Raw genomic sequence first — 23,297 nt, 5'->3', positions numbered from 1 at the left:
ATATTCGATAGTCCACACCCGTCTCAAAAACTGACCCCTCAGATCACCCCGGTCTCTCATACTTACAAATAAAGGCTTACAACAGTCGAGTTTACTACACTATTTCTGTAAGTCAATTCTATGGGAAATATGGAGACAACATGGTGTAGTTCCCGTAAGCCTGACCAATGCTGACAGCCAAATCCAGGCTGAGCCAAGAAGGGGCTTAGGGGAAGACTGTTTTATAAGATGGTTTGGGTCTCAGAGGCTGCATCAATAAGACATTTATGTTGTATCCTGTGGATGTCTATAGTGAGGCAAACCCTTTAAATGGATTTTCCAGGATTACAATATTGATATCTCATGCTTATGATAAATTATCAATCTTAGATTGGTGGTGGTCCAACATCCAGAGCCAGCAGCAACCACTGGGCTGTTTGAGACAGACCATTATAGATCGGGGAAGGGGAGGAGTACAATGGACCATGATATTGCCCCCTAATTCCCAAAATATCTATCAAAAAGTATGCTTACCATTTAACCCTTTATATGCTGCAGTTAATACTGTAACTGCAACTCCTAAGTCGTTTTACAGGGAAATAAAAGTAAAATTCAACTAACCTTCCTCCTTGTTAATGGGGAAAAACAAGCACACAATTGGTATCACCACATCTATAACAAAGCCTAAAATAAAATTGATTCTAATTGTTTATTATATGTGATAAAAGCCATAAGCCTTAAAGTTCTGGGGCCAGAATTGATGTTTTCGGATCACCTCTCAAAAACAAAAAGTAATAAAGACTGATCAAACAGTCTTATGTAGCCACAAAATCCACAAGAAAGCAGAAAATCTGCAATAAAAAAAGTGGCTTTTTCGGGAGGGGTTTTGCAATTTTAATGTGACTGTTAGGGGTTTAAAGGGTGTCTGTAAATAGAAGAGCTATAAGCACAGCCAGATAGCGGAGGTTCACCTGAGCCAAACCCTCTCTTCTGCTTCTAGATCCGGGCTTATCTCTTTTCTTGATATGCTAGTGAGGTGTGTGGTGCAATGAGGATGTCACCATGGCTTTCATCACACCATAGACATATACTTTCCAGTCCCTCCCTTCCCCCTGCTATGACTGACATGTACAGTGCCTGCCCGGGGCACCAATCAGGAAGCAGAAAAAAATGTGTTTTATTCACGTGAACCCCGGCTGTCTGTCTGTGCGTATAGTTCAATAGGGATTGTTCTAGTGGCAGACTCTCTTAAATTGAAACAACAGTCATTATGATATTTTTTTTGTGATATGGTTTTATGAGAGATACATCCGTTCACAAAATCTAAAGAAGAGAAGTGTTCCATGTGGACTACCATTCTGTTCATTGTAGATGTAGTGGTGTACGTCCCTTTAATAGCTAGCATTCTGTTCATTGTAGATGTAGTGGTGTACGTCCCTTTAATAGCTAGCATTCTGTTCATTGTAGATGTAGTGATGTATGTCCCTTTAATAGCTAGCATTCTGTTCATTGTAGATGTAGTGGTGTATGTCCCTTTAATAGCTAGCATTCTGTTCATTGTAGATGTAGTGGTGTATGTCCCTTTAATAGCTAGCATTCTGTTCATTGTAGATGTAGCGGTGTACGTCCCTTTAATAGCTAGCATTCTGTTCATTGTAGATGTAGTGGTGTATGTCCCTTTAATAGCTAGCATTCTGTTCATTGTAGATGTAGTGGTGTATGTCCCTTTAATAGCTAGCATTCTGTTCACTGTAGATGTAGTGGTGTATGTCCCTTTAATAGCTAGCATTCTGTTCATTGTAGATGTAGTGGTGTATGTCCCTTTAATAGCTAGCATTCTGTTCATTGTAGATGTAGTGGTGTATGTCCCTTTAATAGCTAGCATTCTGTTCATTGTAGATGTAGTGGTGTATGTCCCTTTAATAGCTAGCATTCTGTTCATTGTAGATGTAGTGGTGTATGTCCCTTTAATAGCTAGCATTCTGTTCACTGTAGATGTAGTGGTGTATGTCCCTTTAATAGCTAGCATTCTGTTCACTGTAGATGTAGTGGTGTATGTCCCTTTAATAGCTAGCATTCTGTTCATTGTAGATGTAGTGGTGTATGTCCCTTTAATAGCTAGCATTCTGTTCATTGTAGATGTAGTGGTGTATGTCCCTTTAATAGCTAGCATTCTGTTCACTGTAGATGTAGTGGTGTATGTCCCTTTAATAGCTAGCATTCTGTTCATTGTAGATGTAGTGGTGTACGTCCCTTTAATAACTAGCATTCTGTTCATTGTAGATATAGTGGTGTATGTCCCTTTAATAGCTAGCATTCTGTTCATTGTAGATGTAGTGGTGTATGTCCCTTTAATAACTAGCATTCTGTTCATTGTAGATATAGTGGTGTATGTCCCTTTAATAACTAGCATTCTGTTCATTGTAGATATAGTGGTGTATGTCCCTTTAATAGCTAGCATTCTGTTCATTGTAGATGTAGTGGTGTATGTCCCTTTAATAGCTAGCATTCTGTTCATTGTAGATGTAGTGGTGTATGTCCCTTTAATAGCTAGCATTCTGTTCATTGTAGATGTAGTGGTGTATGTCCCTTTAATAGCTAGCATTCTGTTCATTGTAGATGTAGTGGTGTACGTCCCTTTAATAACTAGCATTCTGTTCATTGTAGATGTAGTGGTGTATGTCCCTTTAATAGCTAGCATTCTGTTCATTGTAGATGTAGTGGTGTATGTCCCTTTAATAGCTAGCATTCTGTTCATTGTAGATATAGTGGTGTACGTCCCTTTAATAGCTAGTATTCTGTTCATTGTAGATGTAGTGGTGTACGTCCCTTTAATAACTAGCATTCCCTTGGAGCTGGTCAGATTGCTTTCATATGGTTCAGTATAAGAATGACTTGCAAATGTATTCCGGGTCATGTAAAGAGCCTCTTCATTCTTCTCTTGACAGAAGCGTTTCAGAGCCGTGTATGATTACTCTGCAGCAGATGAAGATGAAGTTTCTTTCCAGGATGGTGACACTATTATCAATGTGCAGCAGATTGATGATGGATGGATGTATGGAACCGTGGAGCGCACAGGGGAGACGGGCATGCTTCCTGCCAATTACGTTGAAGCCATCTGATTGGGGAGAAGTCGCCTCATCTCTTTCTCACACAATCATGAAGCATTCCAGTGCAGCCCTGTCCCAGCTTTGGGGGAATGGTGGTCTCCACCCACCTCTCCCGGTCTAAGCATTCTCTCTTAAACCTTCTTTGCTGCCCTCTGGCGCCAGAAGAGAAAATGACCTGGTCCTTCATCTTTTAGTCCCAGGAGGGAGCACATTGAGGAGGTGTCTCCCGCTTTATTTCCCCCTCTGTTATGTCTGATTCTCTATGCGCTTTGCACTGGTATAATTTTTTTTTATCTTAAGGAAAGGCCTTGTTTTTTCCTAATATTCTCAGTATACATATTCCTGAAAATTTGTGCCCCTCTTTCCAAATTGATGTTTTACTAATGTTTTTTTGTGACCAATGGTTACCATTTCCAATTCCTGTGTCTAGTATGGAGATAACGGCAGGGCTGTGTCTGATCTGCTAACCACGTCATTGTTTCCTCAATTATTTTTTTTTTGTCCGTGTTCTGGTCTCACATCCTCATGCAAGTTTCTTCCATACGTACAGCGGGCTCGAGCGATAACATATACACATCATTGATCTGTTTTTGGCCTCTCTGGTGACGAATGGCCGCAGAAGGGGCCTAAGAGGTAGCTGCACCTTTCTCAAGGCAGCCCTTGCTGCAACCATTAACCTCGACGGTTTTGTGCCATTTTATTTCAGAAAATACTATAAAATCTATATAGAGTTTAGCGGACTAGTAAAAACAGCTTGAAAGATTTAATTATAATATTTTACCTTTCCTTCTCTCTTTCCATCTCGGTATATTTTATAAATATTATGTATATTTTTTTTCCCGTTTTTTTTGGAATGTTACCTTAGAATTTAGGGCTTAGTGGATAACAGTCAGTTATCGTTAAAGGGACAGGTTTCCAAGTGAAAACCAGTAGGAACAGTCTTTACACTTTAATGACAAGCATTTCATCTTTAGGCCCTCCGCTTGTGTCTCCATGGCTGCTGCCTATATAGTGACAGGGAAACGGCTGTGGTGGAGGTTACAAAGGTTTTCTGGTCGTTGAGACCAGAGGTGATCTCCGTCGCCCCCTTATATCCTGGGTAGATAAAGACTGAGTAATGCTGGTGCTGATCACCTTTTAGGGGGTAACTAGGACTATCCCTTACTATATCATAGGCATTATGACCTGTGTCTTATGAAGAGTTGTGGCAGTCTTCTGGTGCTTATATTCAACCAAACGCGTTTTGAGCCAAATTTCTTCTGCCCTTTCCTTTATCTGCCTTATTTGCTTTGGATTAATCCCCCTCATGCACAGACAGGTTGCGTTCTGTCGAGGGCACGTCTTCACTCTCAAGGCCTGGTTCTGCACACGCTTTCCTCCTCCTTTGGATAAGCTTTTTGCAGTAAGGAGTAGGAAGATTCCCACATGCCATGATCTGTAATGTTGGGGACCAAGCACAAGTCATTTCAATCTTCCTGAGGTCACGTTTATGTAAAGCACAAATAATACAGAAAAAGTAACTGGAACTTAATGTGAATACTGGGTGAGAGATGAGTAATTCCACCGAACTGTAACAACACTTCATACATTCCTTTACTAAGTAGTGTAACATCTTTACCACCAGGTGGGGTGCCATAGGCTACACACAATTCCTGTAGAGGCATGCCGCCTCCTAATACATATGAGCCTACTGGCTAAAGTTGGCAGGGAGGTTCCCCCCTCCCACATCTAAAAGAGAAAAAAAATAGGACCAAGAATGAATTTCTTTTGTCTTACAGGGAAGGGGTACTATCTATTCTGTTCATCCTAACTGGACCAAACTCATTCTTTCCTTTCCATTATTCAATGCACTTTCATTCTGACCCAGCGCGGAATAGGAGAGAACAGATAAGACACCCCTCCAAGTCGCCCTCTCTCCGCAGCCTTATTGTCTTGTGTATGTCATCCAGTCTTTAAGTCATTATTTTTATTTTTTTTTTATTGTCTATTATACCCCAGCTGGGAAGCCTTTGTATCAAATTGCTTGGGCCTATAATCATTTAGAAAAAAAATGAAAAAAAAAAAATCATGCAGCTACCAAGAAAAAAAGCTTTCTCGGTTTACTTAAATTTAAAATAAAAATATTTTTACCTGTGATTTTCACGTGTTTTATTTCTAAAGCAGCTCGTGTGGAATGATCATGGTACTGGCACAACTACTGTCAGGGCCCTAGAAGAAATTTTGAAAGAAGGTGGCCCACTATTGTCACTATCAGGACACTGCTGACAAACATCGCCACAATGGGCAGCTGGTAAAATATTGTAGGTGTCCCTGTCCATAAATTATAGTCATGACAAAAAGAAAGTACATCCACTTTGAATTCTAGTTTCTTATTGTGACAAAAAACCTCAAAATATCCAGTCCTTAAGAAGCTCTTAAAATTAATAAAAAAAAAAACGAAACCACAATGCAGAAGCAATGCGTTAAAATGTAACTACACCCTTACCGCTTCCATAGGAATTAAAAGGCGAAGCAGAAGTTATGTCAATTTGCTGGTGTGGAGGATTAAAGCCTGTTAATACAATGAAACAAACACACAATGCCAAGGATGAAAGACATCAGCAATGATCTTAGAGAAGCAATTATTTCTGCCAATTAATCTGAGACAGGATATGAAGCCATTTCCAAACTATTTGAAATCCATCATTCTATAGTGAGAGAGATTATTCACAAGAGGAAGAAAGTTGATAGACTTCTCAAGAGTGGATGCCACAGCAATCTGTACATATTAGGCCTTATTCATTCACGGCTCAAAATTGGCGGTTTTTAAAACACATTGATTGCTATTGCTATTATTCACATTTAAAAAATGGGACGTCCTTTTTTTGGTTATTATTCACGCTTTCCTCATTATAGCCATGTGAATACGGCCTAAGAACGTACATGCCTTAGCATGTTAAATGTTCAGATTCATGACCGTACAATTGGAAAAAAAAAAAAAACACATGTAATGTATTGTTTGGATGGGCTGCCAGGTAAACGCTGCCTCTTAAGCCCAGCTTAAAGGGGCTCTATCAGCAAAATCATGCTGCTAGAGCCCCACATATGAGTGAATAGCCTTTAAAAAGGCTATTCAGGCACTGCTAAAGTTATATTAAACTACCCCCCAGTTTTAAAATAATACCCTAAAACAGAATGTGATCTACTTATCCATCATGCACGGTGGGCGGGCATTCAAGGGTCCGCCGTCTTCTTCATCCACGCCTCTTCCTCCGATGTCCTCCGGTCCCGTTTTCCTCCGGCGCTCGCGAACTGACATTGCTAAAAAAAAATGGCCTGGGCGCATGCGCAGTAGCATGCGGCTTCTACTACGGCTACTGCGCATGTGCCCAGGCCATTTTTTTAAATCAATGTCAGTTCGCGAGCGCCGGAGGAGGACGGGACCCGAGGACATCGCAGGAAGAGGAGGCGTGGATGAAGAAGACGGTGGACCCTTGAATGCCCGCCCACCGTGCACGATGGATAAGTAGATCACATTCTGTTTTAGGGTATTATTTTAAAACTGGGGGTAGTTTAATATAACTTTAGCAGTGCCTGAATAGCCTTTTTAAAGGCTATTCACGCATATGTGGGGCTCTATCAGCATGATTTTGCTGATAGAGCCCCTTTAAGTTTGCAAAATTGCTTCTAAATTTCTGGAATAATATTTTTTGGAAAGCCTAGATAGACCAAGTGGAGATATTTGGTAAAAAATCAAGCACCGCATATCAGCCCAAACTCATCCAAGCATGGTGGCGGATAAGCATGTCAGGTTTGTGCGATCTCAAGGACTTTCTCAATGTTGTTTGAGTCTTGGGTCAGACCCCCCCCACCAGTCATCTAATCTATAGTCTGGATAGAGGATAAATACTTTTCGTGCATAAACCCCTTTAAGACTTTACTCAAACATTTTTCTGTCTGCAACAAAGGCCACTTTTTAAATTTTTATAATAAGCAATTCTTGTCTGCAAAATTCATGAAAATAGTAAAAAGTGTGAATTTATTTTTTTGCTTAATAGAGCAGTAAGAGGCCGTGAAATTTCTGATGGCAGCCGTGGGCGTAATGCAGTTTTTCTGTTTAGTCTGGATGTAAATCCTCCACTTTGCGTGTTAGATTTTTAGTTGCCGTGTTTCACCCTTTGGTCCTGACTTATCGGTACCTTCTTCACTTTTCCCCTGCACTCACATATACTATGGGGAAAGCTTCTGGTGGTCTCTGTTACTGTTATATGAATGTTGTGAATTTGTTTTAGTCAGAAATCCATTGGTTTTCCTCCGGTGCGTGCAGTACAGTTGACCAGTAGAGGGCGCTCTAAGCGGTTGTCAGCTCCCCCTCCTGTGGCTGCATGAAGAGATGACTTGCAGTAATCCTGATGTCTGGAGAGCTTACTCTGGGTGTCAGCAGCTTTCCAATAACCACTATATTTGATGTGGTTACACACACATTTTTTAAAGCTGAATTAATTAGCTTTTTTTGTGGTAAATTTTTAAAAAAACATAATGACATTGCATGAGATTATTCCAAACATATCTCCATATGCACCAGCTTATCTTGCATCAGCAGAGGGGGCATGATCTGGATACATGCTAGTGCTGCTGTATAGTTGCTGTGGTTACAGTGACATTGCTTGCAGTATAGTCCACCACTAGAGGGAGTACCATCTAGTTGTCAGATGTTGCAGTTACGTGTAGTCAGTGGAGATGGCGGCACTAGCAGAGGCCTAACCCCGTGAAGATGCTCTTAGATGGTGGATTCTATTACACAACCCTCTGCCGGGTTAATGCAGCACACAGCAGTTTGGGCATGAACAGTCTCATATTCATGTCCTTACATCATAAGTGTCAGGCAGGGTTCACACTATCGTTGGATTCTGTTGTGAAGGTGTCCGTTAAAAACGAAAAAAGGACACCTATCATAACAGACATTAACGGGCACTAACTGATGTTAATTTGTCCATTCTTTTTAACTGATCCATCACTTAGTGAAAAAACGGACACAAAAAAACGGACACTAACAATGGCTATCAGTTAGGGGGCGTTCACACTACCGTCAGTGTCCGACAAAATCTCGCACGGACATTAGGAGCGGACACTAGCTGTGTCCGTGACACCCTTCATTTATTTAAATGGCGATCGGGTGCCTTCTTTTGCACTCCGTGCCCTTCCTTCACTGTCCGCTTGTAAAGATGTCCAACTTTTCAAGCGGACAGAAAAACCTGACACTAGGAGCGGACACTACCTGTCAGACACAGACGTTAGTATGAACGCCCCCTTACTGTCTGCTAGAAGTCCGTTATCCATAGATTTCAATGTTAAAAAAAAAAAAACCAAAAAACGGACATCAGATTTCCATCATGAATCGGGTTTTTTTAACGACACAAAAGTCCTGCATGTAGGATTTTTTTTGTCCGTGAAAAAAACGGACGTGACTGATTGGGTGACTAACAGACACAAGATAAAGTGCCATTAACGTCAATGTACATTTTAACGGATTTGTGTCAGTTCAGCTAGTGTCTGTTGCTAAAATCTTGTAATGGACAGTAGCTGATGATGATCACCAATGGTAGTGTGAACGCCTCCTTAAAAGCAAAATTAATGGAGATGCATTTTGTCTATAAACTTATGTTTGGAACATATCAGTCATGCTCAGACCGCTCGGTTGGATTATGACCAAATACGTAAGCATAAATAATAAGACTGCAGTTTCCATGCACATGCAGAATTTTAAACCATCTTTTTTCCAGTAAAACTCCTTTAGGCTGAGGCCCCACATTGTGGACAAGCAGCTTTTTATTGTTTCAGATTTTTTATTTATTTATTTTTTTTTGCTTTTGTTTAGCCAAAGTCAGGTGGCTTCAACAGGAACTGGAATATAGGAAGTTATACTTCTCTCTTCTGCTCAATCCACTCCTGGATTTAAGGCAAAAAACTGCAGCAAAATCTGCAGCAGCAAAATCTGCAACAACAAAAAGAAAAAGCTGCTTTAGGCCGGAGCTCCACGGGACGGAAAAGCCATGATTTGCCCGTGGCGGAAAAATTGAAGAGTTTTACAATCAGAGCAAAGTGGATGAGATTCTAGCATATCCCATGCCCACTTTGCAGTAAAAACCACAATGCGGACACGCTGCAATTTTGAAAACCAGCGCAGTTTTGGAAATCGCAACCTGGGCGGTTTCCCTGTAAGTATAAATGTAACAAATCCGCAGAGGGAAAACTCAGTGAACTTTCTGTCTAAAGCACTGCGGGAAGAGCCGTCAATGCTTTGCCGCCTTGTTTTTTTTCTACAGTGGTTTTATTACTGCGTGAGGCCTTGGTCTAAGTAATCCATCCACATCTTCCTGAAAAATATCTGCCATGGAAATTCTGGGATTACAAAAACTGTTGCGTTTTTGTAAATTGCAGCATGTCAGTTATACCTATGGAAACTCTACCGTTTTCTGTATAGGTATAATAGGGACAGAAAGTCTGCAGAGAAAAACTGTGCAGACTTTTTGTGAAAAGCGCTGTGGAAAGAAAATGCATTTCTGCCGCGTCTTTTCTACAGCACTTTTCGGTTTGCGGCTTGCTATGTGAGTCCTTTGGCCCTTTGCAGATGACTGTGCTGTGGGTCAGTGTGCTATCCATGTATTTCACTGATTGCACACTGACTCATTCTTTTCTATGGGCCCGTACACGACCATGATTTTCAGTCTCGTGTATGGACCGACAGTCCGGGCCGCATCAGATAGGACAGGACTAGTGTTGAGTGAATAGTAGATACGAATACCTCGCTCCCATAGGAATGCGTTGTAGCGGCCGGCAAATCTTCACAGCGCTTAACCACTTGGTGCGAGGCTGTTTCCACGCATTCCTTTGGGAACGAGGTATTCAACGAATAGTTTAGAATACTATTTGCTAAACACTAGACAGGGCCTATTTTGCGGCCTATGCTTCCGTGGTGCCTATTCATTTAATGAAAGTAGCCGTGGAAGTATGGCTCGTGCACGGACAGCAGACTAGGACATCCCTGTGTGCAGCCCATGCTTTTAATTTACAGCAAACCGGTCACAGAGCGATCGTCTGCAACCGGCCTTAATCTGGAATCCAATGATCCAGAAATTACATTAATCTGACGTATTTCATGGGACTATTAGGAAACTCCTCCATTTTACATTGAGAAAGAGAATAGCAAATTGACATTGTGTTCACATCTGCATCTAGAACTCCATTTTTCTGGAGAACCAGAAGAACGGAAAAATAGAACGCAACAATAGTGGATGTGAATAGAGACCAAGACACCCCATTGAATATAATGGTATCTGTTAGGCTGAGTTCACACAGAGTTTTTTGGTCAGGAATCCGCCTCAAAATCAGCCTCCAAAAAAAGCCTCCCAATAGAACTCTATTATTATTTTAAGTCACCTTCCCAGCCTAGTATTTATTGAAAAGGGGCCCGGCAACATGCCAGGGCCCCTATTCATTTACAATATGTATAGCAGTCAGGGAACCAGGTTTTGCCCGACCCCTGTCACAGTGGTACCGGGCCCTGTACCTTGCCAGTTGTACTCCTTGCGACCACAATCGTTACGCCCTGGTTCCATCCAATTTATGGATGGGATTCACTAGATTCCATTTTGTGGGGACTCTAAAGCACTGTTTACGCATACCTCCCAACCGTCCCGATTTCCGTGGGGACATTTACGATTTCGGTGACGTGTCCCGCGGTCCCGGTTGGAGGGAGGTATGTCCCGATTTCAACTCAGATCTGCGTCCAGAGGACGCATATCTGAGTTGAACACATACGCGGCTAGCAAGGAGCTGTCACAGTTCAGCTCCTTGCTTCGCTGCTGCACGCCGGCTACTGGCTGTGTAGACGCGATGTGATGATGTCACATCGTGTCTATAACTGTGTGTGTGAGAGAGAGAGAATGGTGCGGAGAGAGCGGCGGGGGAGCGAGGAGAAGGTAAGTGTAATGTGTACACTGAGGTGGAATGCAAAACTGGGGACAGATGAAGGAGGGGACGGCATGACACTGGGGGCAGAGATGGAGGGGACATGAATCTGAGGGCAGAGATGGAGGGGACATGAATCTGAGGGCAGAGATGGAGGGGACATGAATCTGGGGGCAGAGATGGAGGGGACATGAATCTGGGGGCAGAGATGGAGGGGACATGAATCTGGGGGCTGAGATGGAGGGGACATGAATCTGGGGGCTGAGATGGAGGGGACATGAATCTGGGGGCAGAGATGTGGGGACATGAATCTGGGGGCTGAGATGGAGGGGACATGAATCTGGGGACAGAGATGTGGGGACATGAATCTGGGGGCAGAGATGGGGGGGACAATAAACTAGAGGCAGAGATGTGGGGACATGAATCTGGGGACAGAGATGGAGGGACATGAAACTGGGGGCAGAGATGGGGGACATGAATCTGGGGGCAGAGATGGAGGGGGGACATGAAACTGGGGGCAGATGAAGGGTGTATATGAAACTGGGGAAGAGATAGAGGGGGGACATATAATTTACGGGTGACTGTAGGAGGATTATACTGTGTGCGGGCACACGAAGAATTAATGAGAATGGGCGGAGTTAACACAAAAGTGGGTGGGGCTAAATTTGCTGCGGCACGCTACGCGCACCGCACATTTTGTCCCTCTTTCGGTTCTTCAAAAGTTGGGAGTTATGTGTTTACGCCACATGGGGATTTAGCCTCAGAGAATCCGTATGTGAATAAGCTCCATTGTAACTCAGCAGATTCAATGTGCAGTGTTTTTGTGCACAATCCATGGAAATATCTAACATTCTGTGGATTTTGAAGTCTGCACTTGTTTGTTTTCCAGAGCAAGTGAATGAGCCCTAAAATATCCTATTTACTTACATAAGATGCAGCGTGTTAGCAACTTCTGACACATGCAATCCTAAATGTGTGAACATGGACCTGTCCTGGAAGAGCGTGCAATCTACCAGTAATTCTCTGTAAATATTGCAGGAATGGGATGCAGCCACAGCTGTGCTCTCCTTCTGTAGAGAAAGATGAATGTGAGAGGAGGAGGAGGAGGCAGAAGGAGCAGCTGCAGCTCCCTCCTCTTGTCACCACTTGCTTCCAGCCCCCATCACCATCAGCTTCTACCTCTGCATCACTAGGCCTCCAAGATGCTGGACATTTTCATCCTAATGTTTTTTGCCATTATTGGCCTAGTCCTTTTATCATACATCATCTATATATTGTGAGGCTTGTGCTGACCGGAGGGGAGATCAAACCCTTGCCTGCAGGTGAGTCTTCTCCCCTCCTCCCTACACACATCTCCTCTTGCTATGGCCCAAGTGAATGAAAGGTCAGGTCCTTGTACTGAATAGGTAGCGGCCTGTGAACATGCCCTGCACATGGTGGTGTATTCCTTAAGTAGCTTTCTGTAAAGAGATCTCTGTTGTGTGCATCATTTATATCGTGTAACCCTATACATGCATATCGCACATGAGAATAGGGAGTCTGACTCTCCCCATACAAAGGTATACATGAACCATTAGGTCCTGATGTCATCACCTAAGTGTATTAAAGGCACAATGGATGGATATGTCTCTTTACTTAGGCCTCATTCATGTATCATCCACCACAGACATACATGTATCCAAGGCCCAGAAATCAGGAAATAGACCCACAATGTTATATTTATTACATGAGGACATTAGAGTCCTGTTTAGTTGGTTCATCTACACCAAGTACTCCCTCATGAAAAAATTTCCAACCAAAAACTCCCCAATGGACACAGTGGTATTTGTCAAGTGATAGATCCTGCGCTCTCTGTCCTGCTGGGGAAGAAAATAAGTCTTTTGCTTATAAGGGCGTGTGTGGCAGTCACAAAGATTTCTGAGGGTCTTTAGATTCTGACCAGCTTTTTACTCATGAGATCATAGATCAGAAGCGGTCTGTCTATTTAGCGCAGACTTCCTGCTGCTGTAGAGACCCCTTAACCCTGACCTGATGTCTGGCTTTGCTCGCTGGTTACTGTGTTTCAGTATTTGCAGTTGGCGGGTGGTTTTGGGCATCACTAGCCCCTGGGAGCCTGAAGACTTGCTAACTCTGTCTGCCACAAAACATACCCCCTGGGGCTACATGGCACACTCCCTGGAGTACACATACCATAAGTTGAGAACCACTGATCTACACTATGCAGTCCTAGATACCTAGTATTGAGGATTCAGGCCTGTGTTCCAGCTGTGCAAAGTTATAGATGGCATTTGCAAAATTTTGCCTAAAAGTAAACTTGGCTATGACCAAGGGTTCACTAGTGAAGAGCCAAGTCCCCATCGCTCCAGCCCGACTTTCATCCATGCTGACATGTTTGTTTTAGCGGATTTAGTAGCAAATAACAAATCTAGAGCATCTTTTCTTAAGTACAGTACAATGCAGTTCTCTGCTAGTTCTTCTAGAAATTTATGAATAAATTGACAAGCATATGTTGTCACGGGGTTGTCCAGAAATTGCCCGTTTCTATAAAGAGAAAAAAACCCCAAAACATACTCACCTGTCCTTGGTGCTCCATTGTCCGAATTGCTAACACATGACCGCTGAGGCCAGTCAGCGGCCTAAGGAAAGGAAACAGGACATGACTCTCATACACCAACTGCAGCGTGCAGGTTCCTTTCCTTAGGCCGCTGAAGGAACCCAGAACACCGTGGACAGGCTTGTATGATTTTTTTTTTCTCGCCACCTTCCCTGGAATCCTTGCTTAAACCTACAATTCCTGGACAAACTCTGTTAAGGATGTGTCCATGCACACTCTGACATTGTCCAATCAGTGCATAAAGTATACATCTTTTGACAAGGAGTATGGAACCACCCAGTTGTCAATTTATCCATACATTTGTTGGAGAAATAACAAAAGAACAGCACAATGCAGGCTTCAGAAAAGATGCTCCAGAAATGTAATTTTACTTCATGTAGAATACACCTATTTCCTTACAGTAATGACAGTGGACAGATCCTCCTTAGGTTATGGCCACAGATGCCAGTCAGATGTGGGACATCCGCAGAGGACTCGCCTGCCTAACCCCTTTGGCTAAAGCGGTTTTCAACCTTTGCAATGTGCTGCGGCAGTGTGTGGATAGGATTTGATAAAATCCTATCCACTTCAGTGCTACAGTAATTCACAGTGAAATGTGGCCCTGGCCTAAGGCTTTGGCTGCTGCGGAAATGTAGTGGGAAAAAAATGCCACGGTTTCCAGTACCATCAAAATGAGTGAGATTCTGTCTAAGCTCATCTACACATTGAAGAAAAAAAGAGCTGCGTTTTCACAAAAAAAATTTAATAGGAGAAGAAAAATTCAGAGGTAAAGGCTGTAAAAACTTAATGAAAAATGCAACAGAAAAAAAAACACAATTTGCCACACGGAGCAGTAGCCTAAAGGGTTTTAAGACAGATCTATCGAACAAGAAAAATGGCTGTAAAATGAAAAACTCCATTGTGCTCACTACAGATTTATTTTAGTCTTAGCACTGTCCGCTTTCTCTTTTACATGTTATTCATGATGAGAACTAGTCGCCTGACAAGCTGCATTTATGTCACTTCATATAAAATATGGACACAGTGGAACAATGGCATGGGCCGCAGATGGATGAGTTCTTGGTGTCAAGTAACATGGTAGGGTTCCTTTATGGGGTTCCTAGCTGGTTTACAGTTCCCATAGTGGAAAAGCACAGTTCACTGAGATTATCAAAGAGGTAGAACATTGAAGGATAAAGTATTAAAAATCCAAAGGAGAATTAGGTGATCTTTATCTAATGCCTAAAAGCTACTTTGCTTCAGAGTGGACTTTAACTTGAGGCTGAAGTTAAAACAGTGGCACAATAGACTGTGGGGCATAATAGAGGTTACAGGGGCCACAGTGGACCCTTCAAGCTCTATTATGCCCCACAGTTACACACCCATGAACTATTATTATACTCCGGGGTCTTTTCAGACCCTCGAATATAATTGGAGCCCCAAGGTAGGTGAAGGAACATAATAAACACTGTTACTCACCTCTCCGGGATCCGATGTTAATCCTAGCAGGCTTCGGGCCTGTATAATAATATCCCAGACATCATGTGTTCTGGATATTATCATATAGGCCCAAACCCTGTGCTAGCAGTACCATACAGGCCCAAAGCCTGTGCTTACAGTACCAGCCTGTTACCATACAGGCCTAAAGGCTGTGCTAGCAGTAACAGGCTATTACTACTATAGTAGAAGGGGAAGCGTGGGCGGCAGTGAGCAGGCTCGGGGAGGTAGGTAAATAGGCCATTACCTAATGGGGATACTCCAGCAGATAGCAGCCTATTATTATTAAAAAAAAAAAAAGGTCTGTTACTTACCAACCTTGCCACTGCTCCCCGCTGCCGCCTCCTCTTCACCCGGCAATAAGACGTCTGCGTCTCAGCGTAGGAGGCGTGATGATGCCGTCTGCGCTGAGATGCAGAGGTCTAAACCAGTGCAGGAGAAGGCCGCTTGGGTTATTTTTAGAGCGGCCTTCTCCTGCGCTCATTTAGGGTAAAAAAAAAAAAATTGCAGCGGCTGCCGCCCCCTCCGGAGTTTTGCCAGAGGCCGTCGCCTCTCCTCGCCTCATTAGAGGTGCGGTCCTGCTTGTTCCACTACATGGCTTTTTTTAAAAAAAAAAAAAAAAGAAAATTTAAATCCATCCACCAGTTTAAAAAATCCTGAAAGTTTTTATGTAAATTAGCTTTTGTCCTCCTAGTGGGTGGTAAATATTTGTTTTTCTAAGAGAAAATAAAAGGTTACCTCCCACTTATAGAATAACAGTTACTTTGCATATAACTATTCAAGGAACATATTTTTTTAAATGTTTGGACAGATAAAAAAAAAAAAAAATCCCCCCCTTCACCCCCTAAAAATGCCAATTTGTTTAGGGGCACAGCAGCAAATGAAGTATGTGAATTTAGCATTTTGTACTTATAATACATCTATCTATCTATCTATCTATCTATCTATCTATCTATCTATCTATCTATCTATCTATCCATCCACTCTCCCACTGCTTTACAAGTATACACTAATATGACAGATCTGTAAACTAATCAGACATTAGATAGTAAACATGTATTATAGAATCATGTAAAATACAGTAATTATTTTATTTGAACAGCAGGAGATTAATTAAAGGGTTACATTGGATATAAGCCAAATCTTCCGGAGTCAAGAGCTCTCTCTAGTGACTAAACCTGTAATCTACATTCTTGTCTTCCTCCACATATCTCAATAGAAGGTGCTATCCTCTGTTAGGATTGGGAATTCATGGTCTGCTCTGGTCATACTAACCTACTGGTCATACTTTGGTCATAGCTAAAACCTAGTTGTCACAGGGGCAGTCTGGTCCTGGGAATATGGGTGGATACTGAAATAATTCCATGCCAATTGAGCCCTGGAAGACAGTGCTCCATCAGCTACAGAAACAGTAAGGCCAGAGGCTTCTCTGCGATTTTTTTGTAGTGCAACTCATTGATTTAACTAGCTACAGCTGCCGTTCAATTGAATGCTATTGATTGTATGCAATCTTGTGTACTGCAGCTGTCACTATGTAGTTAAAATTAATCAGCAGTGCTACACAAAGTAACAGTGATGGTAAAGATAGGTAAAGAAAGGAGCCAACAGCCATAGTATAATACTGTTAAGAACCTATTTGTAACCACGTGTCTATGCATACAGCAAAGAATATTGGTGGCACAAAGTATCCCTACATGTCAGTAATACAGTACTTCTGTATTCAACCTCAGGAAACCTTCTCACACTCAACATATCACTCCATGAACAACTGTGATCACACAGTATTAGGTAATATTATGGCTATAGGAATCATGAAACAATAACACACTCATAAGTCGTATGCATAGGTTATTGGATTGGGTTCAGATTTTGCCTTTTGGTGTTATTTAAAGTGTACCTCCAGTTCTAAACAACGTTTCATGATATATATAATAATACTAGCCTCTGCCTGCGACTTCGTCTGCTGGTTGTTGGAGTGGATGATCCGCCTATATTTAGCAAATTGCTGCCGTCGATGGTTTGCCTGCTCTGGCGTTTTGGCAGCTCTTAAACTGTCCTGCTGCTGAACTTGTTCCTCGCACTGTGTCTGCGATTGTTCCGGCATCTCAGCCATACAATGAGCGTGTTGTTGGTGTTGATGATCCACCTGGTCTGGCATCTCGACAGCTGTCAAGCTGGCATGTTGCTGAACGCATTCCTCGCACTGTGCCCAGGATTGTTCCAGCATCTCAGCAGCTCGCTGGGAAGCCATATAATGAGTGTGTTGTTGGTGTTGATGATCCGCATGCTCCGGCGGCAACTCTCAAGCTGGCGTGCCGCTGAAATCGTTCCTCGCGATGTGTCCGTAATTGTTCTGGCATCTCAGCAGCTTGCTGGGACACCATATAATGAGCTTGTTGTTGGCATTGATGATCCGCCTGCTCTGGCGTTTCATCAGCTCTCAAGTTGGCCTGGCACTGAAGTTGTTCTTCGCACCTTGCCTGTAATTGTTCCTGCATCTCAGCAGCTCGCTGCGATGCCATATAATGCATGTGTTGTTGGCATCGATGATCCCCCTCAGCTCTGCTTGAGGAGAACTGTGTGACTTCTGGCTACTTTCATAGCTTTGTTGTTTGCGACAAATTAGATTTTCTTATTCCCAGCATGTTTAAAATTGACAAACTGCCAATTTGGATTAAAGGTGTTTGCCCATGTCAGTTTGTCTGCACTGCCTGGAGCAGATCAGATAATATGCAAATGAGCGCACACAAACCACTGAAGGTTAGCGTGTGTTTACACAGAGAGATAACAGCCCTGGGACCTTAGATTAGGCTGCTGCAGGAGCAGTGTAATATAATATGTGAATATAAATTCATAACAGTCATGAAGCCATGTCATTTACCGGGATAAAAAGTAGCCTATGTTTTAATCGAGGTTACAATCTTTCTGTTTGCCAAATTTCATTAAAATCCATTCAGCCATGTTTGCATAATTGACTAACAAACATACAAACACACAAACTTTCACATTTATAATATTAGTAGGATATGAAACTTTATAATATATCTTATAGAAAGAAATGGGTTTTTTTCTCTACTTTTCAGGCACTTTCTCCATATTACTCTATGAAGAAGGGAGCGTGATAGAAAAGACAATACAAATAAATAATTTGCGATTCCTTGCTTTTATTTTTAATCACTCCTAGGTTGTAGTTAAAGGCTACAGGTGCACAGAATGAGTCAATAAATCAGGCTATTCATCTCCTTTATTTCCATTGTCCTTGCCAGCGTTTTCATGTTATTCCCAGTTTATGCAATGAAGCTCAGATAGCTTTTGTCCGGCCTCTTTGCTCATAAGGAGCAGACATTATTATCTTCTGGATCGAAATCTCACACATGCGCTGTAGCCTCAGGCTGCTTTCACACGGAGTTAACACTCCGCTCATTCTGACACGAAACACATAGAGTGAGCGCAGTAAAACAGAATCCCATTGAGTTCAATGGGTTCAGTCTTACACGCGCTACCCATTGAACTGAATGGGAGGCTTTTTTACCTATTGCTTTCAATGTGATACGCGCAAAAGGGTGGATAGGGAACAGAAGAAAGGCAAACCAACCGTGGGGCCACAAGGTCTAAGTCGACAAAAACAGTAGGAGCAAGAGTGCACCCAGCCTTAACAACCACAAGAGAGGTACACTTCACAGGTCTAAGGAGGAGGTCCAGAGCCCAGGAGCGTCCAGTATTCCCCAGAGCGTTGGAACTCGAACCAGTAGAACCAGGTTTAGTGTACGCTTCAGACATGCCACGCAGGAAGGAGGTGAGATTTTCCATACGCATGATCTTGTTGACCTTTGAAATCCAGAGGGACAGAGGAGGAGGTCCGACTCGCTTCCAATATACTGGAATGCAAACATGGGCAGCGAGGACCAAGAATCGAAGCAGGGAGCGCTTATATACCTTCCTCGAAGACTCACAATGATTGAGAAGGAACAATGCCGGGCCCAAGTGGTGAGGAGTGCCAGTTAACTGCAAGGTGATCCTTTTAACGCTGTCCCAAAGCAAAGACAACACCAGACAGGACCAGAAAACGTGGAGCATATCCCTGTCCGACTGCCCACACCTCCAGCACATTGTCCAGCCGCCATCTTGTTTCAATGCCTAAATGAGTAGTTCTATGGAGTACTGATCATGCTTAGTATTTCATAGAACTACACAAGCATACTTAGCCTGTACAGTATGCTCATGTAGTAGTCAAATCAAGATGGCAGGAGGAGCTGCTCGAACCTGAAGGGGCAGAGCTGATGGCGCATGCTTGGGATTTCGATCCTGAAGATGATAATGTCGGCTCCAAAGAAACAAAGAGGCCAGACAGAAAGCAGGGGGCATGATGAAAAATACACATAGGCAGCATTGTGGTAGATGATGAAGGAGAACACCCCTGTGCTCTCTGAGCTGCATTTGCATAAACCAAAAACTGGGAATAACATGGAAACACCAGCGATGACAGTGGAAATAAAGGTAAAAGGCTATTCCTACGTGGTGTCGGTTAAAACTCAAAAATCCAATGATAGACTCCTTTTAACCAGCCAGCAGGGGAATCCCACTCCACCCCTCTGTGCTCCATAAAACTCAATATGTGAGGCTGAAAACAATGTAAACAAGCAGTCAGATTGAACATAAGGAGGAGATCTCCTTTATGAGTATATTACAAAATTTCTGCTATGCACATTCATTTATGAATTTTTTTATAACTGGAGAAATGTTTAAATCTGAAAACCACTATTATTTCCTAATTTACTTTGACATGGATAGACATGCCCAAATGTTATGTCACTTTCTTGCTGGTCCAATTCAAAGCAGCTTCTAGAACTTACCAAGAGGGCTTGATGTGTGAGATAAGATATTGGCAGACTGCAGGAAAGGGGATTCATTGATGCTGTCACCCAGTAGAATGGTCCATGTGAAACTCATCTTTTTTTCTTTTTTTTTTGCAGATTGTGAGCCCCATATAGGAGGGCTCACAATCAGTATGTCCCTATCAGTATGTCTTTGGAGTATGGGAGAAAATCCACACAAACACAGGGAGAACATACAAACTCCTTGCAGATGTTGTCCTTGGCAGGATTCGAACCCAGGAATCCAGCACTGCAAGACTGTGTTGCCCCGTGAAACTTATCACTTATATTACTTATTATTTTTTGTAGATAAATGGATGTGCCAACATCACTAAGACATGAAGCACCTTAATCCATTGTGTGTCAGAGAAGTGTCTGGATGTCAGCAAAATGATGGGAGTTGTGGACTGAAAAACAAAGATCACCAAGATGCCGCTCACTTACAAAGACCTAGATAAGAGTGAAGCAGGATATATTGGACAGATGAAGTCACATCTAAAGTGTTGAATTTTACTACATTTCATGAATCAATGAAAATACACAATAAACACAACTGAAATGAAGTTCAGTTTCTTTTCTGCTTCATATCTACTGTATAATGTCAAGAAGTGTACACATAATCCACCGCAAAATGCCAGCTCTACCTGAGAATACAGTACAGGAACTAAACGTAATTTTTCTGCTTCACGTTAAAATAGGAAAAGCAAAGTGAAGCTCTTTTTTTGACTATGTATGCATCATATGTTTGTAATATCTTATTATTATATTTTCTACCTGAAAGCTGTCATCACAAAGAAAGCTGCATGTGCTGCTATGGCTTAGCATTTTGGTGAATATTCATAAGGCTACATTTATACTACATCTGTTTTCCAAGATCCAATATACATTGGGAAAACCTCACAGTGTATCTGCCAATGTTATCATATACTTTTGAGGACAAAGGTATGCCTAAAGGGTGACCTTTTCTTCCATATATTTGGCTAGTATACATGTACACTCACCGGCCACTTTATTAGGTACACCATGCTAGTAACGGGTTGGACCCCCTTTTGCCTTCAGAACTGCCTCAATCCTTCGTGGCATAGATTCAACAAGGTGCTGGAAGCATTCCTCAGAGATTTTGGTCCATATTGACATGATGGCATCACACAGTTGCCGCAGATTTGTCGGCTGCACATCCATGATGCGAATCTCCCGTTCCACCACATCCCAAAGATGCTCTATTGGATTGAGATCTGGTGACTGTGGAGGCCATTGGAGTACAGTGAACTCATTGTCATGTTCAAGAAACCAGTCTGAGATGATTCCAGCTTTATGACATGGCGCATTATCCTGCTGAAAGTAGCCATCAGATGTTGGGTACATTGTGGTCATAAAGGGATGGACATGGTCAGCAACAATACTCAGGTAGGCTTTGGCGTTGCAACGATGCTCAATTGGTACCAAGGGGCCCAAAGAGTGCCAAGAAAATATTCCCCACACCATGACACCACCACCACCAGCCTGAACCGTTGATACAAGGCAGGATGGATCCATGCTTTCATGTTGTTGACGCCAAATTCTGACCCTACCATCCGAATGTCGCAGCAGAAATCGAGACTCATCAGACCAGGCAACGTTTTTCCAATCTTCAATTGTCCAATTTCGATGAGCTTGTGCAAATTGTAGCCTCAGTTTCCTGTTCTTAGCTGAAAGGAGTGGCACCCGGTGTGGTCTTCTGCTGCTGTAGCCCATCTGCCTCAAAGTTCGACGTACTGTGCGTTCAGAGATGCTCTTCTGGCTACCTTGGTTGTAACGGGTGGCTATTTGAGTCACTGTTGCCTTTCTATCAGCTCGAACCAGTCTGGCCATTCTCCTCTAACCTCTGGCATCAACAACGCATTTCCGCCCACAGAACTGCCGCTCACTGGATGTTTTTTCTTTTTCGGACCATTCTCTGTAAACCCTAGAGATGGTTGTGCGTAAAAATCCCAGTAGATCAGCAGTTTCTGAAATACTCAGACCAGCCCTTCTGGCACCAACAACCATGCCACGTTCAAAGGCACTCAAATCACCTTTCTTCCCCATACTGATGCTTGGTTTGAACTGCAGGAGATTGTCTTGACCATGTCTACATGCCTAAATGCACTGAGTTGCCGCCATGTGATTGGCTGATTAGAAATTAAGTGTTAATGAGCAGTTGGACAAGTGTACCTAATAAAGTGGCCGGTGAGTGTATGTTAAGATCCTGCAGCCACAATGGTACTGAGAAACAAAATCATCACAAACCTAGCCTAATGTTACATGCACAAGCCTAAAATTATCTGCGTGTGTAAATAGGCATTTAGTTTATAAGCTAACTAATGTTGTTGTTAAATGCTAAGCTATTACTGTCCAACATTGTATGTCAGTCACTAATCAGCCTTATTCCAATGCAATTGACTTTCTATGTCTGGTCTCCTGCACTGTCTGAAGCAGATGTTCAGTAAAATCATAATAACATATTTATCACTCCCATCTCGAAATGTTTCATAAAAAATGAAAACAAAACACAGATATTGAGTACTGCTGCAAACATAATGACCAGAGCAAGTGGAAGTGTAAACATTTTGGAAAGTGGTGATGCAAAAAAAAAAAAAAAAGTTATTATAAAAAGGGTTTGCACTTTGCAAAAGTAGTAAAACTTGAAATAAAGGAAGAAAACTAGACAAATTTGGTATCAACGTCATCATATTGACCCATGAAAATTGGCAGCACTCCAGAGAAATCAGTGAAAAAGGTGAGGGTTTTATTGCCCATACAAGCAAGAAACTTTTCAGCTCAAAGCACTTGAGCCTTTTTCTAGGCATGAATAAGCCATAGGCTTGAAAAAGGCTCAAGCGCTTTGAGCTGAAACATTGCTTGCTTGTATGGGCAATAAACAGAACTGATGGAAAAAAGCAATTAAGCTAAAATCACTGCTTAAGGCTCCGTTCTCACGGAGTAATGCGTCGCTCATTTAGACACGTATACACGTGTCAAAGCATGGCGCTTCAAAACAGATCCCATTGATTTCAATGGGTGCCGGCTTACGCGCATAACACATTGAAATCAATGGGTTACAAAGCCTCCCGTTGATTTCAATGTATTACACGTGTAAGCCAGCACCCGTCATTCGTGGGACCTGGTCCACTACAACACTGGTGACCCACGGACACCAGCGTACCCCATAGACTATAACAGGGTCTGTCGGGTGTCCACCATTTTATTACTGAAACCGGCAGAGAGAAAAGTCCTCCATGCAAGACTTTTCTCTCTGCCGATTTCTAGCAGTTT

At 42.5% G+C, this 23,297-nt stretch overlaps 1 protein-coding gene across 1 annotated transcript in view; it reads left to right on the top strand.

Annotated features, from left to right (window-relative positions):
• The window catches only part of LASP1 (LIM and SH3 protein 1), a 34,934-nt gene extending 29,709 nt beyond the window's left edge, over positions 1-5,225 (top strand). Inside the window, exon 7 of the mRNA XM_075277196.1 lies at positions 2,928-5,225. Within this exon, the coding sequence (XP_075133297.1) occupies positions 2,928-3,101 (174 nt within the window). The 3' untranslated portion in view covers positions 3,102-5,225. The remainder of the gene's footprint in view (positions 1-2,927) is intronic.
• The last annotated feature ends 18,072 nt before the right edge of the window (positions 5,226-23,297 follow it).

Source organism: Leptodactylus fuscus, chromosome 6, assembly GCF_031893055.1.
Source record: "Leptodactylus fuscus isolate aLepFus1 chromosome 6, aLepFus1.hap2, whole genome shotgun sequence".
NCBI classification, from domain to species: Eukaryota; Metazoa; Chordata; class Amphibia; order Anura; family Leptodactylidae; genus Leptodactylus; species Leptodactylus fuscus.
This window is presented reverse-complemented; position numbering and strand designations above follow the sequence as displayed.